This window comes from Peromyscus californicus, unplaced genomic scaffold, assembly GCF_007827085.1.
Source record: "Peromyscus californicus insignis strain IS unplaced genomic scaffold, ASM782708v3 Scaffold_20__1_contigs__length_68692818, whole genome shotgun sequence".
Taxonomy (NCBI): Eukaryota; Metazoa; Chordata; class Mammalia; order Rodentia; family Cricetidae; genus Peromyscus; species Peromyscus californicus.
Window position 1 is genome coordinate 38279038 of NW_026294503.1, and position 23755 is coordinate 38302792.

At 48.1% G+C, this 23755-nt stretch overlaps 1 protein-coding gene across 4 annotated transcripts in view; it reads right to left on the minus strand.

Moving 5' to 3' along the window:
• Trappc9 (trafficking protein particle complex subunit 9) overlaps nucleotides 1-23755 on the minus strand; it is a 479962-nt gene that overhangs the window by 309644 nt on the left and 146563 nt on the right. For all 4 annotated transcript variants that reach the window (XM_052747955.1, XM_052747953.1, XM_052747954.1 and 1 more), the window contains one exon: nucleotides 16187-16311. In XM_052747955.1, the coding sequence (XP_052603915.1) occupies nucleotides 16187-16311 (125 nt within the window). The remainder of the gene's footprint in view (nucleotides 1-16186; nucleotides 16312-23755) is intronic.

Genomic DNA, 23755 nt, shown 5'->3' on the forward strand with positions numbered 1-23755 from the left:
TGAGTACATGATGGAGAAAGGACAGCCTCTTCAGTAATAATGCTGGGGGAGGCTAGTGAGAAGTCTCACTGGGTAAAGCTGCCTGCCAGCAAGGCTAACAACCTGACTTTGATTCCAAGGACTCACATGGTAGAAAGACTTCTATAAATTGTCCTCTGATGTCCACATCTACTCTACGACATGAGTGTGTCCATGTAAATATATAATGTGTGTATTATATATAATACATAGGTATGTGTGTTGTATATAATATATATTATGTATAATAAATATAATTCCTAAACAGAGCTGGGAAAGTTGGGTGTTGGCAGGCAGAAAAATGAAAGCAGACCCCTCTGTTTCATCATTTATATATATATATATATATATATATATATATATATATATATCAGCTCAAAATGGATTGAAGACTTAAATTTAAGACCCCAAAGCTATGATATTTCTAGAAAAAAAAAAACCATAAGCGCCAAGATGTCAGTCCAGACAGTGATTTATCAGACACAAGCCCAAAAGCACAAGGAACTAGGACAAAGGGGTTAAGGGACCACATCCAATCAGAGAGGTCCTGCCAGCAACAGAATCAAGTGAAGAGACGGGCATGGGAAGGGAGGGACTCAGACAGGAAGGACCAGCAGGACAGACAACAGGTGAGTGACTAACACCTAAGGCACATAAGGAACTCGAGCTTCTCAGCAAGAAGAAAACAAACAATGCTATTAAAGAAGCACAGGCTGGCACCAGCTTTTCTCCATAGAAACATGGATGGTTGCCAGACATCTGAAGAGAGGCTCAGAATCACTCAACTTCACAGAAATGAGATACCAACTCACACCTGTATAACTGGCTACCAACAACATGCGTAGGTGAAGATGTGGACATAAAAGAACCACCGTTGCATTTTAAATTAGCAAAGCCACTTTGAAAACAGCCTCAAAAAACAACTTTAAAAATACAATGAACATATGATCCAGCAACCCCACTACCAGGCAAGGACTCACAGCAACCGAGCTGAGTAGTTTCCCATGCTCCCACCAGCATTATTTCCAGCAGCCAAGGCACAGAAACAACCTTAGTGACCATTACAGTGTCAAACCAGAAGAATCTATTTTCAAAATGCAGACTATGTACACCATGGAATACTATGCTGCCATAAGAAGGGAACCTTATCATTTGTGACACACAAGATGAACCCAAAGGACATGGTGTTAAAGCATGGATGACAGATGCTGTGCAATCCTGTTTGTGTGCAGGATTTGAAAGAGATGAACTAACAGAAGAAGACAGAATGGTGGCTTCTAGAAGGTGGGACAGAGGACTAGAGGAGAAAGAATTAATGCTAGTCAACAAGTGCAAATTTATAGACAGACAGGAGGAAGTCTTGGTGCTTGACCACACAGTATGATAACTGGGGTTAATAACAATGTATTGCATATTTCAAGATATCTAGACAATTTTAGTGACCTTATCACAAAAAAAATTGATAAATGATAAGGAGATGAATATGCCAATGGCCCTAGGTCGTCACAAGAGAGCTCAGAGGGAAAAGATGTTTGCTACCAAGCCTGATGACCTGAGTTCAATGCCTCTCCACATGGTAGGAGAGAACCAACTTCCACTAGTTGTCCTCTGATCTCCACACTTACACCATGGCTTGCACATGTGTGTGCGCGCACACACACACATGCGGGCACATAAATGCATTACACACACAAAACTAAAAATTTTAAAAAACAAAACCCTAAGCTAGGCATGGTAACTTGGATCTATATGATTCCGGCACTTGGGAGGCTGAGGCAGGGGAATCACAAGGCCAAGAGTGACCTGAACTACACAGTGACCGCCAGGCCAGCTTCATCTAAAAAATTAGGCCCTTTCCCAAAGATGAAAAAATAAATAAATAAAAAATAAAACTTTTTCCAAAAGTCATTAAATAGCTATAAGACTTACATTTAACATGCCTGATTATGAGGAGTATTATCTCTAATATAAATGATGATCCTTTTCTTTTTGATTGAATAGTTCATTAAAAATCCAATTCTATTACCCTGTTGTTTTTTTTAATTAAAGCTTGTAATAGGAAAACAATCTTAAAGTCATCAGCTCCTGACAAAAGGATTGAGAATTCACAGCGCTAAAACATTTGTCTGACGGTGCAGTCATCAAGACGTCCGAATAATTACTTTTAACACTACTAAAAATTAACACCAGCGGTTTAAAATGTCCTCTTGTTTGGGGACTCAAGCGAATCAATACAACTGTGTTAAAAGCTAATGAAAACAGAAGCCCACATGGAGGATTGATGCTGCCTTATTCTTATTCTAGCTGAAGCAACAGTATTTATCAGCGGTGTTCACTAGAGTTTGTTTCTGCACAATATCTCATTAAGAAGTTGCAGCACAGAGGCTCAGACTCCTGTTTGGGTGATGCTTCCTTGAAGACCGGAAAAGCAGCCCATTCCCCAGTGGGGTCCCCTGGGGACTGCTGAAGTGCACCTTCACCATTAGGCAGCACCAACATCAGGAGGACCATGCCTCTCCTCCATGCCACCACCCTTGAACAGAATGCCAGGATCCGAGCTCTCACACTGAGGATCCTGGGTCCCCCTCCCATCTTCTGCATCGTCTCAAGTTGCTCCCTAAGGATCCAGGAGCAGTCAAGGAAATAGGAGCCTCCTCAGAGACCATGCAAGGAGAAAGCCCAGAATAAGCATTCAAGGGGCCATTTGGAATGAGGTGACATAGTAGGAGCCGAGGCTTAGACCCCCAGGATGGTGTTCCTAGAAGGTAGTGGAACCTTTAGGAGGTGGGGTCGAAGTGGAAGCCTAAGAGTCATTGGGAGTGGACTCTTGGCCACCCTCTTCTATCACTTTTGCTTCCAGACCATGAGAAGAGCTGCTGTTGTAAGTACATGCCATTGGTCTGATTTTCACATGGGTGGTAGAGATCGGAACTGAGATCAAGATTTTGTGGAAGGAACTTTACCAACTAGGTCATCTCTACAGCCCCAATTTTCTCTTTTACATTTTTCTGGACTTTTCTTACTAGGTACATGTATAACTTTATTATAAGAAAAAAATAATATGTGTAAGTAAAAGAACAAATTCAGGAATCTCACTTTGCTCTCATAGCTCTTGGTACAGGCCATCCAGTCTCTGACTCTGCTCCATACCTCACACACCACCCCAAGCTGCCCCAGTCATATCCCACACCCTCCAGTCCCAGACACCAGGGCAGAGGCCCGGTCTGCACATCTCTTCTCTTCCTTGAGCATCTCTACGTTCTCTAGTGAGTTCTAGAGCACAAACTTTTACATGGATAAGCTGAGAAGATAGAAATCAAGGCCACAAAGTGACCTTGGTCCAAGGGTGTTACCTTGCAGGTGTGTACATAAGTGGAGTGGAAGAACCCACCATGGACAAAGTCCTCATCCCTCCACACAAAGGAATGAGGCAAAGACCGAACAGAAGCAACACTGCTGGCCTCTGACCTACCATCTTGCCCCACCTGCCCCACTCTACAAAGCTGTTGCTTATAGCTCCTGCAAGACTTACTCCAAGTAGTTTTGCTCTAAGCACCAAAAACTAATACGTGTTAAATGCAATGCTTGTCATGGCAATGGCTAATATGAATCTAATTATTATGGTTTGAAAGTAGTCTGAGTGTTACCCCAAGGCTCATGTGGTAGAAGAGTGTGTGATGCCCAATAAGGATATATAGAGAAGCAGTGGGACCTAGTGGGAAGTAACTCAGTTACAGGAGCATTACCTAAGAGACATCAGTATGGTTCTGATGGGTTCTATTATTATCCCACAATAGCAGATAATGTAGTAATAGTAGAAGAAGTAGTAGAAATAATAATGCAGTGAGCCTAAGCCCTGAATCTCTCTGGTTTCCTTTCTTTCCTCCACATGGTCCTCAACACAAGCTTCACCCTCCATGAAGATCCAGAGATACCCAACACTGGTTGATCAGCCTCCAAGACTGGGAAGGGAATAACTCTTTTCTCTTTATAAAATACTCACCCTTAGGCATTTTGTTACAGCAGCAAAAAAGGAACTAAGACATTAACTGATAATAAGTGGTATCGACTATTCACTGGTTATTTACCCCAGACTTCCAAGAAATGGCTACAGGAACGTGACAGATGTGAGCACATCTGTCAGGAGGGAGTGGGGCTTCGAGTGCCTCTCCGCATGCACCTCCATTGCTGAGCTGTTTACAAGTTCTCTCATACTCTCTTAAAACCACAGTTCGTGAACCATCACATTCCGGATGTGGACATGTGTTCCAAATGCCTTTCTAACAGGGGTATTGGTTATTCCCCGGGGGAATTAATTCAGCTTCCACACTTAGGGCTGAGGCACAGGTTCTTGTAGGTCTCAGCTTAAAAATCAGAAACACAAGCTTGGCCCCAGAGGTGACCTACCTTCAGACAGGGAGCAGTTTTGTGTGTAGACATTGCAAAGCTAGCGTCTCTCGCCTGCGTCCATTGAACATAAATCTGCAGAAGTGGGCTCAACAAGCCTTCCAGGACAGAACTGCTCATCTCTTACACCTCTGGAAAAATTCAAATTTGAGCTTCCCACGAAGCTTCCCAGAAGCACAAGGACTCTCTGGCCTTTCCGGGAACCATAGTGTCCAATGCCATAGCATTCACCAAAGGGGAAGGATTTCAGTGGGGGCCAGAAGTGCATGATCAGGCAGCTAGACCACCTCCAGGCAGCAAGATGAGGGCAAACCATCACTACCCATGAACATGGCAGTACCTCTCAGGGTTAGTCGGAGAATTAGCAAGAATATATGCAAAGCACACAGCACAGTGTACAAGGCAGAGTCCTAATACGTGGAAACTAATGTTTCATTGTTTTACATAAGGCAACATTCTGGAGAGCAGCCACGAAGTGGAATCACAAAGTTCTGGGCCAGGCCTGGGGATTTGAATCCATCACTCTAACCCTAGGGCTAATAGAATGAATTCTGAAAACAAATTCCATCAACCCCGCTCCCTTAACTAAAGCGTCAGGAGCACTCACTTAAAAATTCATGCTCTTTGGTATGGTGCAAACTCTTGACTCTGCCCTTAGACTTGCCTTTCTGCTTTCCTGGGCTTCCTCACTGCTCCCACCCACTCCTTCCCTGACCACACCCTTCTATCCAACTCACCTGAAGTAACTGTACCTTCTATATGCCCTAAACTCACCCCCAAAATCTCTGCCTGTGGTATCCCTTTACTGGAGCCCTAAAGCCTACTTGCCTCTCAACTCCCAGACCACGGAGCAGCTGCTCTGTGATACTTCAAGATGCACACGTGCAGGGGCAGGCCCATACATGCACACCTCAGCCAGGCCTTGCGTGCAGATAACACCACTTAACAACTTGCACAGGAATCTATGAGCAAACGCAGCTCTATCTGCAGTGCCCCTAGCAATGACCAAGTAGAGTAATGCTGGGAATGGGAATAGCGTGTAGGAATGAACTGTACTGGCTGCAATTGTTCTGGAGACTCGGAGGGGCCGGTGGAAAGTGAAAGACTGAATCCAGAGATCAGGGGGCAGAGGGGAAGAAGAGCAGAGAAGGCCAGGAGGAAGAAGAGATGCAATGCAAGGGAGGAATAAGAAAGAGAGGAAAACTGGGGACCAGCTTGGGGTGGATCTGGGGACTTCACGGGGGGTGAACTTTGGATGGACCATGCTCACGGACCTGGACATTAACGCAAAGGTTCTGCAGTTGAAAACAAACCCGTCTCCATTATTTCTCTCTTATCCCTGTCTAAGACTCATACACAAAACAGCCCAGGTCCTGTCTCCCACACACCACCAGGAGCAATGAGTGACCTGGGGCCTCAGAGGCACAGTAACTTTCCAGATGAAGCGGGGATACAGGACAGACCTTTGGTGAGAGCCCATGGGGCTTTTTGCTATTTACACGGAACACAGCCTTGCTGCTGGGACTCTTCTGCCTCGCTACTGAGGTGATCCAGATGAGATACACTGACGTGGGTTTTAATTTCCTCTCTTTACCAGATATGTATTGACATTCAGGCCACAATCCAACCCTTAGGGATATTCATTTAATGAGTTTTGTGTTGCTTTTTAAAGTACTGGTATTGTTCAAGAGCACAGGGAAGGGAAAAAAAAAAAGGAACACAAACAGAGGACACAAGGAACGGACCAAGGTCTGATAGGGGGGCGGGGACTGCACAGGCTAATGACAGGGCAGAGCAGGTGGTCTTCAGGACTCAGAGGGGTTTTTTTCTGGAAGCTCAAAGGACACCTGTGATGAACCAGCTGTTACCTGATGCTGTGTCCAAGCCCAGTGCTCAGCAAGTCAGAGGGCAACTGTTCCCCTGGAGGCCTGTGCAGAGGGGTGAGGAAAAAGCTCAGTGGCTTGGGGGTCAGTCAGGGCTCCACTCAAGCCACCCTGCTCCAGGAACCCAGCCTGCATGCCGCCGTTGGATGTCTGAGGTGACGGTACCCAGTGTCCTAACGGTCTCTCTGGTCAGTGCATGTCTCTACCCTGATAGTCCCTAAATGGCAAGGCTGGCTCCTCTTCCTGTGTAATCCCAGATGCCGCAGCAGGGCCAAGACCATTTCTCTCTTCAGCAAACATTCATTGAGCACATTCAGCATGCCAGACACTGCACTCCAAAGGGAGACTGTGACAGTGAGAAGGACAGAGGGGACAGATGATGCCAGTGCAGCAGACAAAACACTGTAGCAAACACAACAGGCAAGGGGCTGAGAGGGGGGCTTCCTGGCAGGGATGCCAGCACGGAACAAGGAGGAGGGCTCAAGCATACATCTCAGACTTGAATAGTCCAGTCTTGTTGAAATGCAGAGCCTGATTCAGGAGGTCGGCAACGGGACCTTCTAGTCTGTTTCTCCGGTCGGCTTCCAGAAATGCCAATGCTGGCAGCCAATCTTCTCAAAGCACTAGCTGGGCTGAGCGATCCTGAAGCTGAGCAGCCCAGCCCACAGTCGCTTACTTCATCTAAGCTGAGAAACAGATGATGGTGTAATTGTACAGTGGGACAGACTGGGCCTAGTGCTATCATAGAGGGAGAGACAGGTGACCAGAACTCTCTAGACCACCGTAGGTTAAACTTCTTTAAAGGACGATCCTATTTTTACTTCCTTGCTAAACACTACTAACCTTCTTGTCTGTCTTGAACATTTTTTTATTTTGTTATTTAAGAAAGAAGAAAGTAAGTTCAGGAATTTTCTAGGAATATCTCAGTTTAAAAAAAAAAAGCAACACTTAGTTGATGTTTTACAAATTTTATTTTTAACTTTTCCAGAAAAGAGTGCCTCCTCGTTCACAGTCTAGGAAGCCCACTGTGCATACTGCTGCCACACAATATCTTTGCCTCCCCAGAGCAGTTCTAATTTCAAATATTTTATCTCACTGTCATTTCTATGTTTTGTCAGATGGCAGGTCTTGATAGTAAATTTAAAAGCACAGTCATACCTCTACTGAGTCACTGCGGAGCTGGAGACATTCTTACACGGCGACTCCCACTCACTGCGTCAATATTACACCCTTGAGCTTATCAAATGGGCAGAATCTGAAAAAGGATGGTACAGGAGCGTGGGGCTGAGGAACAGGACAGTACCTAGCTCTGTGCAGAACCCCAGAAATGGGGTACAAAGACAACAGTGCCTGGAGCAGAGCCAGGTGACAAAAGGGAGGTACCCTCGGCTCACAGATGAACAGGTTAGACTATGGCAGGGAAAAGAAGGCATGAAAAGAATGTCCTATCCAGGGACATGTGAAAGGCTGGCATCAGATGAGCCCAAGTCTTCCACACAATGATGCCGACTACCAGCTGGATTGGCTATATCAACTGTCACAATGTGTACATGCTCCCAGCCTGACTCAGTTTCCCATCCCAAGCAAAGAAGATGACGCTACAGGTTGCTGTGAAATGAGAACAGCTCATCTTTTCTTGTCAAGGGCTGGAGCCTTCGAAGATTAAGAGCCATTTGGAAAGGACATGGTTTTATAGTATATAGTACTAGTTCCTGGATCATTTTTTGTTAATCTCAGAAAACCTGGAATATAAGAATCACAAAGGTAAAATAATTATTTTCCACATTATAGAACTCCTCCTAAAGTCAGCCAAGGCCTTTTCCATAGCATGCAACCAGTTTATGCATTACCCATTCTTATATTTACTTTCTCGCTTCTCACCTTCAAACGTCCTTCGTGGACATTTGGTAATTCTATTTCCTGTCTTTCTTGGCAAACAAGGAAGAAAACCCAGGCTGTTCAAGTTTTGGTTGACAGTGCTAACAAATTCAGGGTAGGGTAGGGATAACAACATCATGTAGTCACGAGTCCCACAGAACCTTAAGGTCGCCCCACAGTCCAGGGTCCCTACCTGTCACACTATCTTACCTCATGTGTTACTGGAACATTTCCACAGACTTGCTCCAAACATATCTGAGAAATGCCCCCTCCCTTGTGTTGGCTTAGGCCCTGGCATTCACAAGGCCTTCTTTCTCAGTACTTTCTGCTTCATTCTGCCCACCCCCTTCACTGGGCATCCATTGTCCTTCAGTGGTGACAATCACTCACTGGCCACACGCACGGCCAGACTCTCTCCTAGCATGGGGAGCAAGGAGAAAGTACCACTTTCTGCCTTTGAGGAACTTGGAGTTTAGAGTGTGACAGAGAAGGAAATGGCCAACAGCTCCACCAAGTTCCAGGAGACCACACAGACGGCACGTGCATAGACATGGAGCCATGCATCTGCTCTTTCTGAGGAAGCCAGGCCCTTCACTGCATTTGGGTTCTGCAGGGCTGGCCTCCCTACAGGAACTCTCGTTGCAGTATGAAGGATCATTTCATAGATGACTAACTTGAAGGAATCTGTCCATTGTGACAAAGCTGGCCAAAAGCAAGGGTCACTGTAGGTCTGTCTGACATCCAATGAACATGGGTTTCTCCTTCCTTGTTTTGCCGTTTTTGGTGAAGTGTAAATACTTGGGGTGGGGGGGGGGGGGACGGGTAAGGGTTATTTTGTTTTGATGTGGTCTCTAAATTGCTTTGGATTTTTAGGGACTAATCATGTCACCTAAATGTCCTTACCCAAAGCAAACATATTGCTTACTGTCAGTCATTCCAAATGGCAGACTTAACTCAATTTTCTTGTTTGGTAAGAATGCAATAAAAGTACACGCTTTCTTTTCCTGTCTGGCTCTTCCCTGCTGTCTGCAGATCAATCATGCTGAATGCGGTGGCAGAAGCCAGATCACGAGAATAGTCCCACAGGACCTGCCTGGCTCGGAGACGACACCCAGTGTCCCTGGAGACCCTGGAGATGAACCGTGCGGCCCTTTGTAGGACAGGGTCATGCATTCCAAGATTGGATGGCCTCTGCTGCTGTGAAGCCATTAATCCTAACTGTGGGCACGTCCTGGGCTCGAGCAGACAGGATTCCATGTCGCTACGCAAAGGCTTCCAGATCAGCCCCCAGATCAACCTCTTAATGCCTAGACTTAATTTTAATTACGTGCTTATGCAGGGCTTTATGACAAATGGTTATGAAAATTCCTTTTCGGGAACCCAGGTACTATATATAAGTCTGTCATGGAAGTACCTAAAAATGAGCTCATGTTTTTACCACATGCCTGTCTCTGTGAGGTACATGGGGAAGGTTTGTGAGCCCTCTTAAGAATGCTAAAGACCAGGCCTACTGATACTAAAGACTGAAAAGGGGGAACAATGTTTCCTTTTTTGGGGGGCAATGGTACCCAAAATAAGGTCCCCACCTTATCAGCATCACCCAGCAATGTCCCAGAAATGCACATTCCCAGCCCTCTAGACCTGCAGGTCATAAGGTGGGGGTGGCCAGGCCAGGTGGCTAGGCAAGCCCTCCAGGTGATTGTGGGGGAGGGTAACACTACTATGACAGAGCCCCTCCACCCTCGCCCCCCGAGGGTGGAGCGAGGCTCTAGAAGCCACTTCAGTACCTTCCTGTCTCATTGGTTCCACATTCAGTAAGAGTCTACTGCATGTGTCTGTCCCTTGCAAAGTGAAGAAATGCAGACATCAGTAAGTCCCACCGCTATCTTTAATTAACTTGCAATCATCGAGATAAAAAAAAAATTACTGGCATAAGAATACTTCAAACATGGGCAGCTTCTGTTAGCATCCAAATAATGACCTGACTTCAGTGACTTATCAACGACCCAGAGTGTAAAGGGGCTGTGACACCTGTCCCTCTCTCATCAGGGCTGCAGTGAGCCTCTGCAGACCTCCCTAAACCAGCAAACAGAAGTCACATCTGTCTCTGCCTGTGCCTGTCCTCAGCAAACACCACAATCTGGTATGTACTTGTTCAGTGTTTGTCTCTGGCCGGAATGTGACTCTTGGACTCTGTGTGTGGCTCTATTTCCAGCATTTAGAGCTGAGCACGTACTGGAAAACTGCTCACTAGCTGTCGGACAGATGAACTGGATAAAATGCGGCAAGAGGGACAAGGGAGTGGCTCATCAGGTAAAACACTACCTTGCGAGCATGAGCACCCGAGTTTAGATCCCGTACAAAAAGCCTGTCCTGGTGATGCACACAGGTACATCATGTACCTGCACACATGTGCATCTCTAGCAATGCAGAAATGGGGAGAGAAGACACATGGGTTTCTGGAAGCTTGTAGACCAACTAGCCTGGCCTGTGTGGTGAAGTTCCAGGCCAGTGAAAGACCCAGTTTCAAACAAAAGGCAGAGATGGATGCTGCAGAAGTGACTTGGCAGGTAAAAGTCCTTATTGCTCTTCTAGAGGACCAGAGTTCAGTTCCCAGCACCCACGCCAGGCAGTTCACAACTGCCTCTAACTCCAGTTCTAGGAGATCCAACACCTCTGGCCTCCAAGGAAACCTGCATTCATGTGCACATACCTATAAACAGAGATGCACACATACACATAATTAAAAGTAAAAGTAGAAGGAACCTTAAGACCAATAACACCCAAGGCTATTCTCTGATCTCCATATATATGCCCCGTTCCAACCCACACATACAAAAATGCACACACACACTCTGGCGCGCACGCGCGCGCGCGCGCACACACACACACACACACACACACACACACACACACACTCTGCAGGAAGTTTGACACAACAGCCCTGGTCACAAAAGGCCTTAGCTTTGCACTACCTAGACCTGGAGGAATGTTCCTTTGGCCTCACTTAGCATTTGCTTTAGAATTCCACAGACAGCAGGCTCTCTCCCAGCTCTCCCTTCTAAATTTCTTATTAAGTTTTGAAATTTGTTGAGCAGATTAAAGGATTCCTGTGAAGCTTTTATGCTTAAACTTTGCAGAGAAAAATTCCCTGTCTCTGTAACTATCACTGGGACAGATTAGAAATAATTTGGAGCTGAATTGGATTTGCTATTTTGTGAGCCTCTCTTATCTACCAGGACTAATAGCAGACACTTCCCTCCCGACAAGGGCTGGGAGGAAGCCTTATTATCTGCCTTTCACAGAGTGGAAACTGAGGTCAGACAGGCCAAAAGGCTTAGACGTGACTATTCCATCAATACAACTTGAATCAATAGAGGGGTGTTCTGTATCCCATAATAAATTTGGAAGCACAGAAATTGTGCAGGCAGTGACATCGTGGTGTGGTGGAAATGGCTTATGCACAAGCCTTGGAATCAGAAGTACCTGGGCTAGAATTTAACTTTTGCTTAGAGGCTGCCCGACCTTGGACATTTCCTTCACCTCGTGGAGATGTGCTATAATTGCCCTTGAATGGTATGCAGTTGCAGTCCTGGGAGACGGAAGGGCCCCCGGTGGGCATCACAGCCTCTCTGCCCCGCTGCTCTCTGGACTCAGCAGGCTCAAGTGCTCGCCTTCCCTGAGCTGGCAACATTCCGGAAGGCTTGGATCCTGAGGCGGGAACTGGATGTCTGGGGCCACCCCACATCTACTATGTAATTACTGGGCTGATTCTGGTCAGTCGCCCCATTGCATCCAGGCTACCATGTCTTCATCAGAAAGACAGAGGCCGACAATGGCCTGCCTACCTCCAAGGTCAGTGGTGAGAACTGTATGAGTGCCACAAGGGACCAGTGAGCACCTGGAACGGGTGTCTTGCGGCAGTTTCACCGTTGTCTACATGGTTATCTCCTCCAGGCCATCTGAATGTCCCTGTCACCATGCCATCTGGTGAGTGCCACCCTGCACTGCAGCCTGGCCCAGCAGCCTTTGCTGCAGCAGTTCAGTTTTCTGTTCCGATGCCTTCTGCTCAGGGACCACCACTGCCCTGCCTCTCCCACACCCCTTCTCTGCCCACTTTGCTTCATTCCACTTGGCAGAAAGAGGCCTACGTTAAGACCTAACACTTACTTGCTGCAGACACTCCAGACCTGAATTCGATCCCTGGAACCCACTGTCGAGGGGGAGAGGCAGCTCTGCAAATTGTCCTCTGACCACACACATGCACGCTCACGCGCACATACACACATCACGAACACATACAAGAGTAAATAACTTTATAAAAATGTAGAGCCCTTTAACAGGTTGTCCTCGAACGTCTCCAGAAGCGACACAGACATATAAAAAAGAAAGAGGTACAAAAGGAGGGAGAAGAAAAGGAAAGGAAAAGAAAAGGAAAGTATGCTATTTGTTTAACCCGAATCCTTCTGTAGTGTCTTCCATGGAGTGCAAAAGCATGTAAGAGCATTAGGAAAGATCTAGTTCTTATGTTAAAGCCAGTATCTCTGTGTGGTGCTGCTGGAATGTCACAGGGATTCCCAAGAGCCCAGGTCAAGCCTCTCCCCGTGAAGCATGGGAGTAGCTGGCCAGACAGCAGAAGCTCTTCTCTATTTCAAGGTAGAGAAAATGTTGGAAATAGACGCCAGGCTTTGTTAAATCTGTGCATGTCCCTGAATGAAGCTGTTTACTTAATTTTCCTTGCCTAGTTTATGAACACGGAGAGTTGTAATTGTGGGTTTCCTGATGCTAAGCCAACCTTGCTTTCCACAGATGAGCCCTGCTCAGCTGATGCTGTATTTCCTATTAGGTAGCCTAGGCTAAACTCCTGCTTTAGAGTTACTAAAGCTGAGATTGGAGTGGGGGACAGTCTGCAGTGGTGATGTTTTGCTGTGGTGATTTGAGAGAAAATGGCCCCCATAGCTCATAGGGAATGGCGTTACTAAGAGGTGTGGCCTTGTTGAAGCTGGTGTGGCATTGTTGAAGGAAGTGAGTGTGTGGGGGGGGGGCTCTTTTCGGTCTCAGATGTTAAGCCAGGCCCATTGTGGCACTCTCTTCCTGCTGCCTTCCAATCAGGAGGTAAACTCGTAGCTACCTCTCCAGGGCCATGTCTGCCTGCATGTCATCATGCTTCCTGCCATAATGGATGAAGCCTCTGAACTGTAAGCCAGCCCCAGTTAAAAGTTTTCCTTTATAATAGTTGCTGTGGTCATGGTGTCTCATCACAGCAATAAAAACCCTAAGTAAGACAAATGCTTTGCGTGTTTTCTCCAGAACCTGCTTGTCTTATTCCTTCTCGTTCTTTTTCATTATTATTATTATCATCATCATCATCATCATCACTATTATATCATCATTATCACTGTGTGTGACAGTTGGGAGAGCACACATGCCATGGGCACCTGTGAAGGTCAGTTTTCACCTTCCACCTGCATGTGGGGCCCAGGCTCTAAACCCTGGTCCTCAGACGTGCATGGTGAGATCTTTAGCCCTGAGCCATCCTGCTGACCTTATCCCTCATTTCACAGTTTTCCTAAAGTACTTTGCACAGACTTCCTATTATCTCTCCCTGAAGGAGTTTTCTCTGTGGAAAGGTTTTAACAAGAACTTCCTTCCCTTGATGGATACAGAGCTCCCCTGCTTACCTATCTCGTCCTCTGCATAAAGCTGTTCATAATGTGCTTCCCTTATCCTCCACATCTCAGCAAAGCCTGTGCAGAAGTTCCCTGTCTTGGTCCTGATACTGGTAATTTACATAATTACTCTTTAATCACTCTGGCTAGAAGTCGATAAATTTCACTGACTTTCTCTAAGAACAACCTTCTGGTTACTTTGTCTATTTTAAGGACTTCGTTTGTTTCTTAGTTCATTGATTTCTGCTTGGTTTTTTTTATTATTTCCTTTCTGCTTACTTGGGGTTTAATTTTCCAACTTTTTCCCTAAGTTCCTAAAGTACAAAACCAGACCTTAGCTACTCTGTGAGGCTCCCATAGATGTATCTGTGGCTACTACGCCTGCCCAGCTGCAGTCTCAAGAGATGTGATGCTTACAGGGAGGGCGAGTACCTTCCAAAGCCAATGGGCACAGGGCCAAAAGCTCACTGCCCCGACAAGCCTGGGCTTTGTCAAGATTTCAGAATTTCTTCCAGCAAATCACATGTAGGCATGAAGTGGAAAGGAGGCCTGTTCAGGTACCGGAAGGCAGAGCGTGGAAAGGACTGTGGTGTGCACCGGGCCTCTGACTCTCCTACGGCTGCTCTGCCACGCCCCATCCCTGAGTCTGGTCCAGCTACGCTTCCCACAAACAAAGCTATGTGCAGCTGTAGTGGTACCTGGTACAGTCCAACTCAGGCCCCCGGTGTTCAGCTAGCCCCGGGAGCTGGCCTCTCCTCTCAGAGAGCTCTCAGCAGAGCGCTTGTCACATTTTGGTCATACTGGACCACAGCAGATCACCTGGGATTCAAAAGGTAGCTACCGGCCCCAATGATAGCTAAAAAAGGAGGGCTAGACAATAAAAGCCAGCACCAATCTGAGTCAAGACTAGACACCAGGTAACTCAGGCAAGGAAAAGCCCACAGCCCTGCTTCCTCCAGAGTGGCTTCCGGGCTAGCAGCTGCCACCCGGACTCATTTGCCCTAACCTCCTTTTTCTTTAGCTGCAAAAATGAAGTCCCAGGGTCTTACTCTTTGCCCTGCCTCTCAGCAAGTCCGCGATGGGAACACTGTTACTCCGGTTTTTCCAATGGGACTCTGAGAGGCAGAGAGGCCTGGCTTACATAATTTGTGTGCTAGGGACGTGCATCCGGGGCCTCGGGCATGCTGACTAAGCACTCTGCTGCTGAGCTGCAGCCTTGGCCCCAAACATGTTGTCACCGATGTCCACCCAACAAACACAGCATCCATTTTCAGTCATCGAGTCCTCCCACCTCCCACTGTTTATGCAGATAAACAGTCCTGAGCAGGGACACAGTTCCTGCTGGCCACCTGTATCCTTCAGGGAAACCTGGGGAAACGTGATGTACCCGGTCCAAGAAAGTGCTTGGCGGCCCCATCGGCCATGATGATACAGGTTGATGATTTTACAGGTTTCATGCAAGTCCAATTAAATCACATCATTTCTGCCTTGGGGATGCTCAGATGTTCCACAGACAGACCACAAGCCACTGGCAAGAGCCCTCCCCATTCCTCAGAGGAGCTCACTACTCCACAGAACACAAACCCCTTCCACCCTGCACCAGCATTAGCCAGAACGCTCACAGTGCAGCTCTTCCCACCTGACTTGGGCATTCAGGACAAGCTCCTCTGGCAGCCCCATCAGTCAATGCCCACTCACATGTTGGCATGGGGACAGCAAGCCGCACGCCCACAGGGTGGCCAGGAGCACACTCGCTTAAGCCGTGACTCTGCGCCTGCGCCCCAGTCACAGCTCAGAGCCCTGCAGCACCCCACTGTGTACTTTGCCCCTGGGCAGGGTCTGAACTGGCACCTGGACTCCTGTTCATACCCTCCCTGCAAGCAGCAGGCTCTGCTCCTGCTGGCCCTCATGCCCTGAGCATCCTGACTTTCTACAGAGAGCCCTAGTAACTGTGGACATACAAACCAGTACCTGCAAGAGCTTCTAAATGGTTAAAAAAAAATGCTATGAGATGAATATCCAAACTGAGAAGAACTGGGCAATGAACATATTTCTCAAAGGAGAGGGACAAGAGAAAATTGTCTCCTCCTCTCTGTCCTCACTGGCATAGCCCGCCTCCCCACTCTCTGTCACAGCAAAACAGCGCTTTGCATCACTGAAGTACAAGACACATGAGCAGCCTTGAACTGCTCTCTAGAAATTCCACAGACATAAAACACGAGACACCATTTTCAACCACACACCGCCATCTCCTTCAGAAAAGTTCTGCGGAACGCCGAGTTGGAGAAGGCTCTGCAGTCACCAAGAGAGTCCCGGCACCAGTGGACTAACCTTGAGGTGGCCAAGGTCCCCCGTCTTGCTGCCCTCAGAAGGGTTCGTGGGTCTGCTCTCCACTCGGGGCCGGACGACCTGGCGGAAAGGACTGGACATGGGAAAACCGCTCACACTGATTCCATCTAGGAAGAAAAACAGAGGGCCCAGGGAAAAAGTGACAGTCTGCTTTGTGAGACAGGGTTTGTCTTGTTTCCACGTAGTAACGGGAAGGAACATGGCAGTCTCCACTCCCTAGAGAGTCTTCCCTGGGCATATTCGTTCACGCTGCCAACAATACCCCTCGGCAGGCAGTTTCTTTCTAGGGACTAGGTGTGGGGAAAGTGGGCTTTCGTGGAGAACGGATGACCCAGAAGTTCCAGTGGGCCTCTCAAGGACTGACACACTCAGTCACGGGCAGACCAAGGGCAAAGCAGCTCTCCCAGGCACTGGAGATCAGCTGTCAATCAGACCAGCCACTGCAAAGGGACTAGAAGATTCTACCAAGACACGTGGCTTGCTGTGCCCCATCCTGGCCTCAGCTTTTCACTCTGGGACAATCATCCTTGCATGTCCCAATATCCCCAAACCTGTGCCTCAGCTCAGACTCCACCCTTCCACAAGGCCTCCCCTGGGTATGCTAACTGAAAGCAATCCTTCCTTCTGACTCCCAGCGCCATCTCTAGCCTGAGAGCTGTGCCTACTATACACTATCCTGTGCTCAAGAGAGAGGCTGAGCACAGGGGACCATCAAGGAATACCAGGTCCTAGGAAAGAGGGAAAATACATATCTACAATGGCTTAGAGCTGGAAAATTCTGGAACATGGCTACTATACACACACACACACACACACACACACACACACACACACACACACACACACACACACGAAATTTGTCGAGAAACCTCCAAAAGCAATCATCTTAAAGCTCATGGCCTCTTCATAGTTGAAGAGTTGTGATCTCTAATCCAGCGAAAGGCAGAAAAGACAGGTAGCATCATACACGGGCAGGGTGTTTCTAGCTCCAGTTGGGGCAGAAGCTTGAACAAGAGCAAAGCTGGAGAGGGGACAGGGGAGCTGCCAAAATGAAAGAGGCATGCTGAGAAAAGATGTCACAGAGCACACAGAGAACTCTCCAGTGTGGGAGCAGGGGAAGAACAGAAACGGATATTCGATCATCACACCTGTGTTTATGCCAACACCGGCCATTCCAAATAGAATGCAGAACAGATTTGCTGAAAATGGCTAGGAAGACAAGACCGAAAAGTCACAAACAGATGAAGGCAGCCTACTAGGACCGGTGAGTTTAGAGTTCCTCTTAGGATAGCGGGCAGACAAGAATGGTTTGAGTCGTGAATAAAAGTAAGCTTGTGGTAAGAACTTCACAGCTACCGTTTACAGTGCTCAATCTTTCCATTAGGGGACTCTCTGTGGGCAATTCGGGATGTAATTCCGCATGCTGGAAAAAATGCTCCTCTTAAATTCAACTACAATATCACAATCATCATGACAACTGGGAAGTGACAGCTGAAAGCAGCCACACCAGCAGAGCCAGCCTGCAAAGATTACGGCAGACCCCAGGACTGGCGAGCCATGTGCCTGGCTGCAGAGGAGCTGGCCTGCAAGTTGGGGAGCTGGGAGGGAAAGGAGAGCCCTCGTCATGAGCAAACATCATCCGATCAGCTGAACCCTGGATAGCTTGTCCTGTCCTTGACTCCACAACTCCAGGCTCTCCATCCTTTGGACTCCAGAACTTACACCCGTGTCCTCCAAGGCTCCCTCACAGACTGATCCATGCTCCTGGGAGTCTCAGCTTGCAGGCAGCCTGTTGCAAGACTTCCTGCCTTCCACAGGCAGGCAAGCCAGCTCCTCTCATGAGCTCCCTCGTTCATTTATGGCCATATCCGTGTACCCAGCAGCAGCCCTATCTCTCTGATGAACCCTATCCGATCCGATCGTGGAGCATGTGTCCTTAGACTGGCAGTGGTGCATGGGGCATTACTGTAGTGATTCTACACCCGAGAAAGCCAAGGTTCCAAAGAGGTGAGTAACTTCCTCGGTGTTACACAGTCCATCCACACATAGCGAAAACCATAACTCAGAACCAACAGCCACACTGAGACAAAAAAAAGAAAAAAAACACAGCTCACCAGCCCAGGCTGCTCTGTAGCACTCCAGGAGATCACTATATACCAAGCTCCTACCAAATCTATGGTAAAGACCCCCAAAACGGCTTAGCAACCAGCCCCAGTGACAGTATGCTTTTTTCTCATGCTTCCAGAAAAGGGGGGGGGGACACATAAATGAATAAGGCTGAATATACACTTTTTGTAGCAGGCAGGCACCTAAAATAAACTTGAATAAAACGTAACTAAAATAAACTACACTCGCAAAGGTAAAAGAAGGCAATGGGGGTCTCGTGGGAGTCTGTCGGTGTAAGCCGTTCCAGGTAGAATATTTTTCAAAGATGCTTTCTCATGTATTCATAGAATCCACGGACGCCAAAAGAGCCCATCTGGTTATCATAAAATATGCTGAAGAAAACCAAAGCCGTAGCAGCAGTTGGCTACGGAAATGAGCCCACACTCTTTATTTCCACAGAGAAGGCAGCACGCTCGTTCATTCAGAAATGCTGCAATGTGTTTAGGAAAATAAAAATAACTCCTACAGTGACAGTGGACTTCGAGAGGCACAGTTCTCAGCCCCCACGGACAGCCTGGTCCAGATACTGCTTTCCCTCCACCGGGTGCACACAGCGATCACACCCAACCTTCTTCACACATCTGGAGGCTTCCCATTGTCTGCCTGAACACATAAGAGCGTGCTTCGGTGTTCCCAGATGGCGCAACGGTTGTAGCATTGAGTACAGGAGCTACTGGTATGGATGCGTAAGTGGCCATCTTTCCACTGGACAGAGGGGATGGGTTAACTCCAGGCTTCCAATACGAGAATACTTTTAAGCTGCTACTAAATTGTTTCTTTGTTGAATGAGATGGCAAGCAGAAGTGATGGCTTCCTTGATAGTAGAACGGGGCTTTTGTGAGATGAAAGGTAACTTGCAGCTGTCCTGGGGTGAGACCCACACAATTCTTTGGAGAGGCCAATTGGAAGGCACTAGTGCAGAGCTGCAGATGTGGCCAGTGGTGAGCTTGCACTTCCCCCTTTCTCTGTGCACTGTCATGGCACAGGCCTGTGTTTGCAGCGTGGGGTTCAGCAGAGACACCAGCAGCCTGCTGAGCTCCCATGAGAGCCTGCTCTGCTTCCCATGGGCTAGGACACCTCTTGCCACCCTTCTGAGGAACAGACTGGGGACAGGCTGCTGTGGGTAGTGGCATCAGCACAGTCTTCATCTGAAGTCCAGGGCTGTATGCAAAGCACATTTCGTTGTGTTTTGCTTCATGACTGACAGCTTGGGGTTACCACTGTGGGCCAGGGATGGCTTTTCTTTGTGGGCCATTGTTCTACAATCTGCTGCATTCTCCTTCACAACCTGCCCGCTCCTGATGCTGTCCCCTGAAATCGTAACAGTTGTTCGACATCTCTGCCCTGGTCTGCTGTTCCCTTTTGAAAATAAATATGGATTGTTGGAGTTCTCAGGCTTAATTTTTAAAGAACAGTGACTTGTCCCTAAGCACTCAGAAGCCGGAGGCAGCGTGCCTGCGGTCTTAACACACAAGTAGTTCTTTCTCTCTTTACAATTCCTAGATGCCTGAGTTTTTCTACAAACGGGTTTTTTAAGAAGAAAGCCTGAGACTTTTGTTGAAAGGGGCTTTTCCTCAGGTTGGAGAACATGAAGATAGAGAGAATAACTAGTTAGCAGTGCCCAGCACACTTGACAGACTTGCAATTCCACTACTTCCTGCCTGTCCTCACAGGGTCCTCATTGGTGGCCAGGACAGGAGAGCATACATGTCATCCTGCACACCCCTGGGCCAGCACCAGGCCTCTGAGAGTCTGCCCAAATGCACTCTAGGTCTTTCTCACCATGCTGTGAAGATCTTGAGGGCAAGCCCAGGATCTTGTCTCTGAATTCCCAGCTTCTGCCTGCCTGTTGCCTACGTGGGTGTGGCTTCCTCACTCAGCACTCATATCTCCCCAGGCTCCTTATAGCCACTCCTTGGTTTCACTTGGAAGAGTCCTGCTGTTCGCCTTTGCCATCAGATGCAGGGATCCCCTCAGAGCCCTATGGGAAGTTTTCTACCTTGTCCCAAGCTGTCACCTGCCTTCAAGGACCAGACACATCCTATACCCAGTTCCTAGTCCTGTGGACTTTCGGGTCTATGGGGAGATGGCTGAGCTTTGGTTCCTGGGTACCCACTCCCTGACTGGGTTCCCATGGCACCCCCATGCTGCTTTCATCCTTCTTATGCATTTTTCTGCCTTGTTTTATATACAACCAGGGCAAGCTGCTGCCCTCTCCCCAGCCAGCCTTAACCTTCCTTGGTACCTTCTCTTCTCTGCCCACTGAGCTCCTCACAGAAGGCCTCCAGGGATGAGAGACCCTATGCCTGCCGCCCCAGCCCCTTCACAATCTGACTGGCCCATGTAGGTCTTGAGTGGTTCACTGAAGACTTTGAACTAAATGTTCTTTCTCTGTTGCCTACCTTTCCCCCCTACCCCCATATTTGAGCTGAAATTGGGAGTTTATGCCTTAGATTTTAATTCTGGCCTCTGATTACTTTGGGGTTGTGTTGGCCATTACGTATTGCTTTTGTTTTGTATTCGGGGGGGGGGGGGTGCCTGCTTTTGCTCCAAAGGAACAAAGCTAATGTGCTGGACAGCCTGCCCATCGTTATATTTAGCTGTGCCACCTACCCGCCTTCTGACTCACAGACAGTCATTTCACAGCACCACAGCATAGCCACAGGAAAGGTCAGCCTGCCCCCGGCTCCCTGGGGCTCACAGGAGCGCATCTCTGCGGATGTAGACAGCCTCACGCCACCCACCACAGTTGCCCCAGAGGTCTGTTTAATAACCTGTGAAGCGCATACATTGTCAGGGCCCCACGTCTGGCCAGCATGTGGGAGGGTTGACTCGGTTCTGTGATCTAAATTCCGGTTGGAAAATAACTTTCCTAAGCCACTGGGATGGGGGTCCGGGGGTCCGTCATTCATCAGCAACAAGTGATGTACCACAGGCAACAAGAACCTGATTGTGGACCACTGACCTCCCTGTGCTCTCTCTCCAGCCGAGCTGTGGTGACTTGTCGCCAAGAAACAACTGCGGGGTAGGGGTGAGGGGGCCGGTGGCGGGGACTATAGGTGCTTCTGTCCAAACAGAAAGAGATGGTTGGTGTCTGGGGAAGTGGGGCTGCTGGACTGCTAGCTCAGGGTACAGACTGACCAAACATCTCCAGCGTGGCTCTCACCTCCCCGTCTGTCTTCTCGGTTCTCACTCAGGCTTTAACATTTCTCCTCTTCATCGCGTCTGTCCTGGTTGGCCTCTCAGCTGCGAACACCCCTCTCTGCTGTCTTCCACACTGTCATCGTGACCACATGGCTGGTGCAGAGTGGTTTTGAGCCGGGGCTTCCCGCTGACCAAGTCAGTAGACAAAGTGGGTACATGTGGCCCTGCCCTGAGGTCATTTGATCTCTCTTGTCCCTCGTTTGTGCACAGCCCAGAAGTACAGAGCTTCTTGTATCTATCTAGTTTGCCACGCCCTCCTATTTATTGCCTATAGTGCACACCATGGCTTCTCAGCCTTCCTCTGCACTGTGGCTGCCTGGGATCTTTGGGATGTCAGCCTTCCTCCCGCTGTCCCTTAATTGGTATCGGGGTTACTGAAGGCACCAGGAGTGGCAAGAATGCTCAGCATGGTTTGGGGACCATCAGTATAGACAGCCTTCCCTCTGGTGTACACAGCCTTCCCTCCGGTGTACACAGACTTCCCTCCGGTGTACACAGACTTCCCTCCAGTGGACACAGCCTTCCCTCTGGTGTAGACAGCCTTCCCTCTGGTGTACACAGCCTTCCCTCTGGTGTACACAGCCTTCCCTCCAGTGTACACAGCCTTCCCTCCGGTGTACACAGACTTCCCTCCAGTGGACACAGCCTTCCCTCCGGTGTAGACAGCCTTCCCTCTGGTGTACACAGCCTTCCCTCTGGTGTACACAGCCTTCCCTCCGGTGTACACAGACTTCCCTCTGGTGTACACAGACTTCCCTCCAGTGGACACAGCCTTCCCTCTGGTGTAGACAGCCTTCCCTCTGGTGTAGACAGCCTTCCCTCTGGTGTACACAGCCTTCCCTCTGGTGTACACAGCCTTCCCTCTGGTGTACACAGCCTTTTTTCTGTCTACTTGAAAAGCTCCTACTCTTCCTCCGAGTTGCCCAAAAGCTCTGGACAGATGCAGTGGCTGTTCAGTGCCTGTGACAATGGGCTTTGAGATTTTGAGATCTGGCAAGGCTAGTCCTCACCACATGACTGTTTTGGTGCCATCTGGATGTTCCCCGCCCCTTGCTCTTTCATAGCAATTTCAGAATCCCTTTTCAAGTTCTTCAAAGTAGTCTGTTAGAATTTCATCCAGACTGTCTCAAACTGATAGATGAACTGTGGGGAAAAGAGACCTTCTTGTGCTATTTAGTTTTCCCATCTATGAATATGGTATATCTCTTTAATATGTTTGTGTTGTTTGATGGTTTTCCAGCAATATTCTTTAATTTCCTCTGGGAAGGTCTTGCGGTATTTTACAGATTCATTCCAGGAGGTCTTATTTTTGTTGAAAATGGTGCTGGAAGACTTTACAAATGGAAGTCTAAGCGGCACAGAGCAGCGAGCACAAGCACTAGTGATAAGTTTCAGCTTGACGGAGTTCCATGTTTGTGTTCACAGTGTGGTAGCCTCTGCCCGGAGCACAGCATGATAATACCCAGCACTCTCTGCTTCCTCCCAGTCCCGTTGCTGTTGGCAACTCTCTACCAAGACACACAATCACGGCCGCCACCGTGATCCGTCAGTCTCACTTGTTACAGGGTACTAAATACAGAATCTGTTCTCTGGCTTCTTTTCAATCCTCTTTCTTTGACTTAAAATCAGATGAAGACATGCTTTTATACTTCTGGGAATCAGAAGCCTCCAGTCAGTGGGCATGCCCCTCCTTCCCCTCAACATGGCGTCTGAGGTTCCTGTTCACGTGTGTCTTCACTGTATGGTATGCTGCTGTGTCAAAATGGTATCGAGCCGTCCTACGTCTCAGAGACGTTTAGCTTGTTTTCAGCAGCACTGCTGTGGGTGCTCTGTCTGCATCTGGACAGAAGAACATACTAGAGCTTGCTCTGGTAGTCCAACAGCCAAGCAGATGTTCAAAGTGGCTCTCTTCGCTTCTCCTCTCCCTCCTCCTCCTCTTTAAAGCTGTTGGTATTGGGAATTGAACCCAGGGTCTTGGGCCTGCTAAATACACTGTCAACTGTTGAGTTTCATTTTTAGCACCATGAAGAATGTCACCTCCTTACAGTATGTGGTTAGGCGTATTGCTCTTTTAATGTTGTCTTTTCGTGATCAGAATTTCTTTTGTTTGTTTGTTTGCTGGCTTGCTGGCTTGTTTTAAGACAGGTTTCTCTATGTAGCTCTGGCTATCCTGGATGGCCC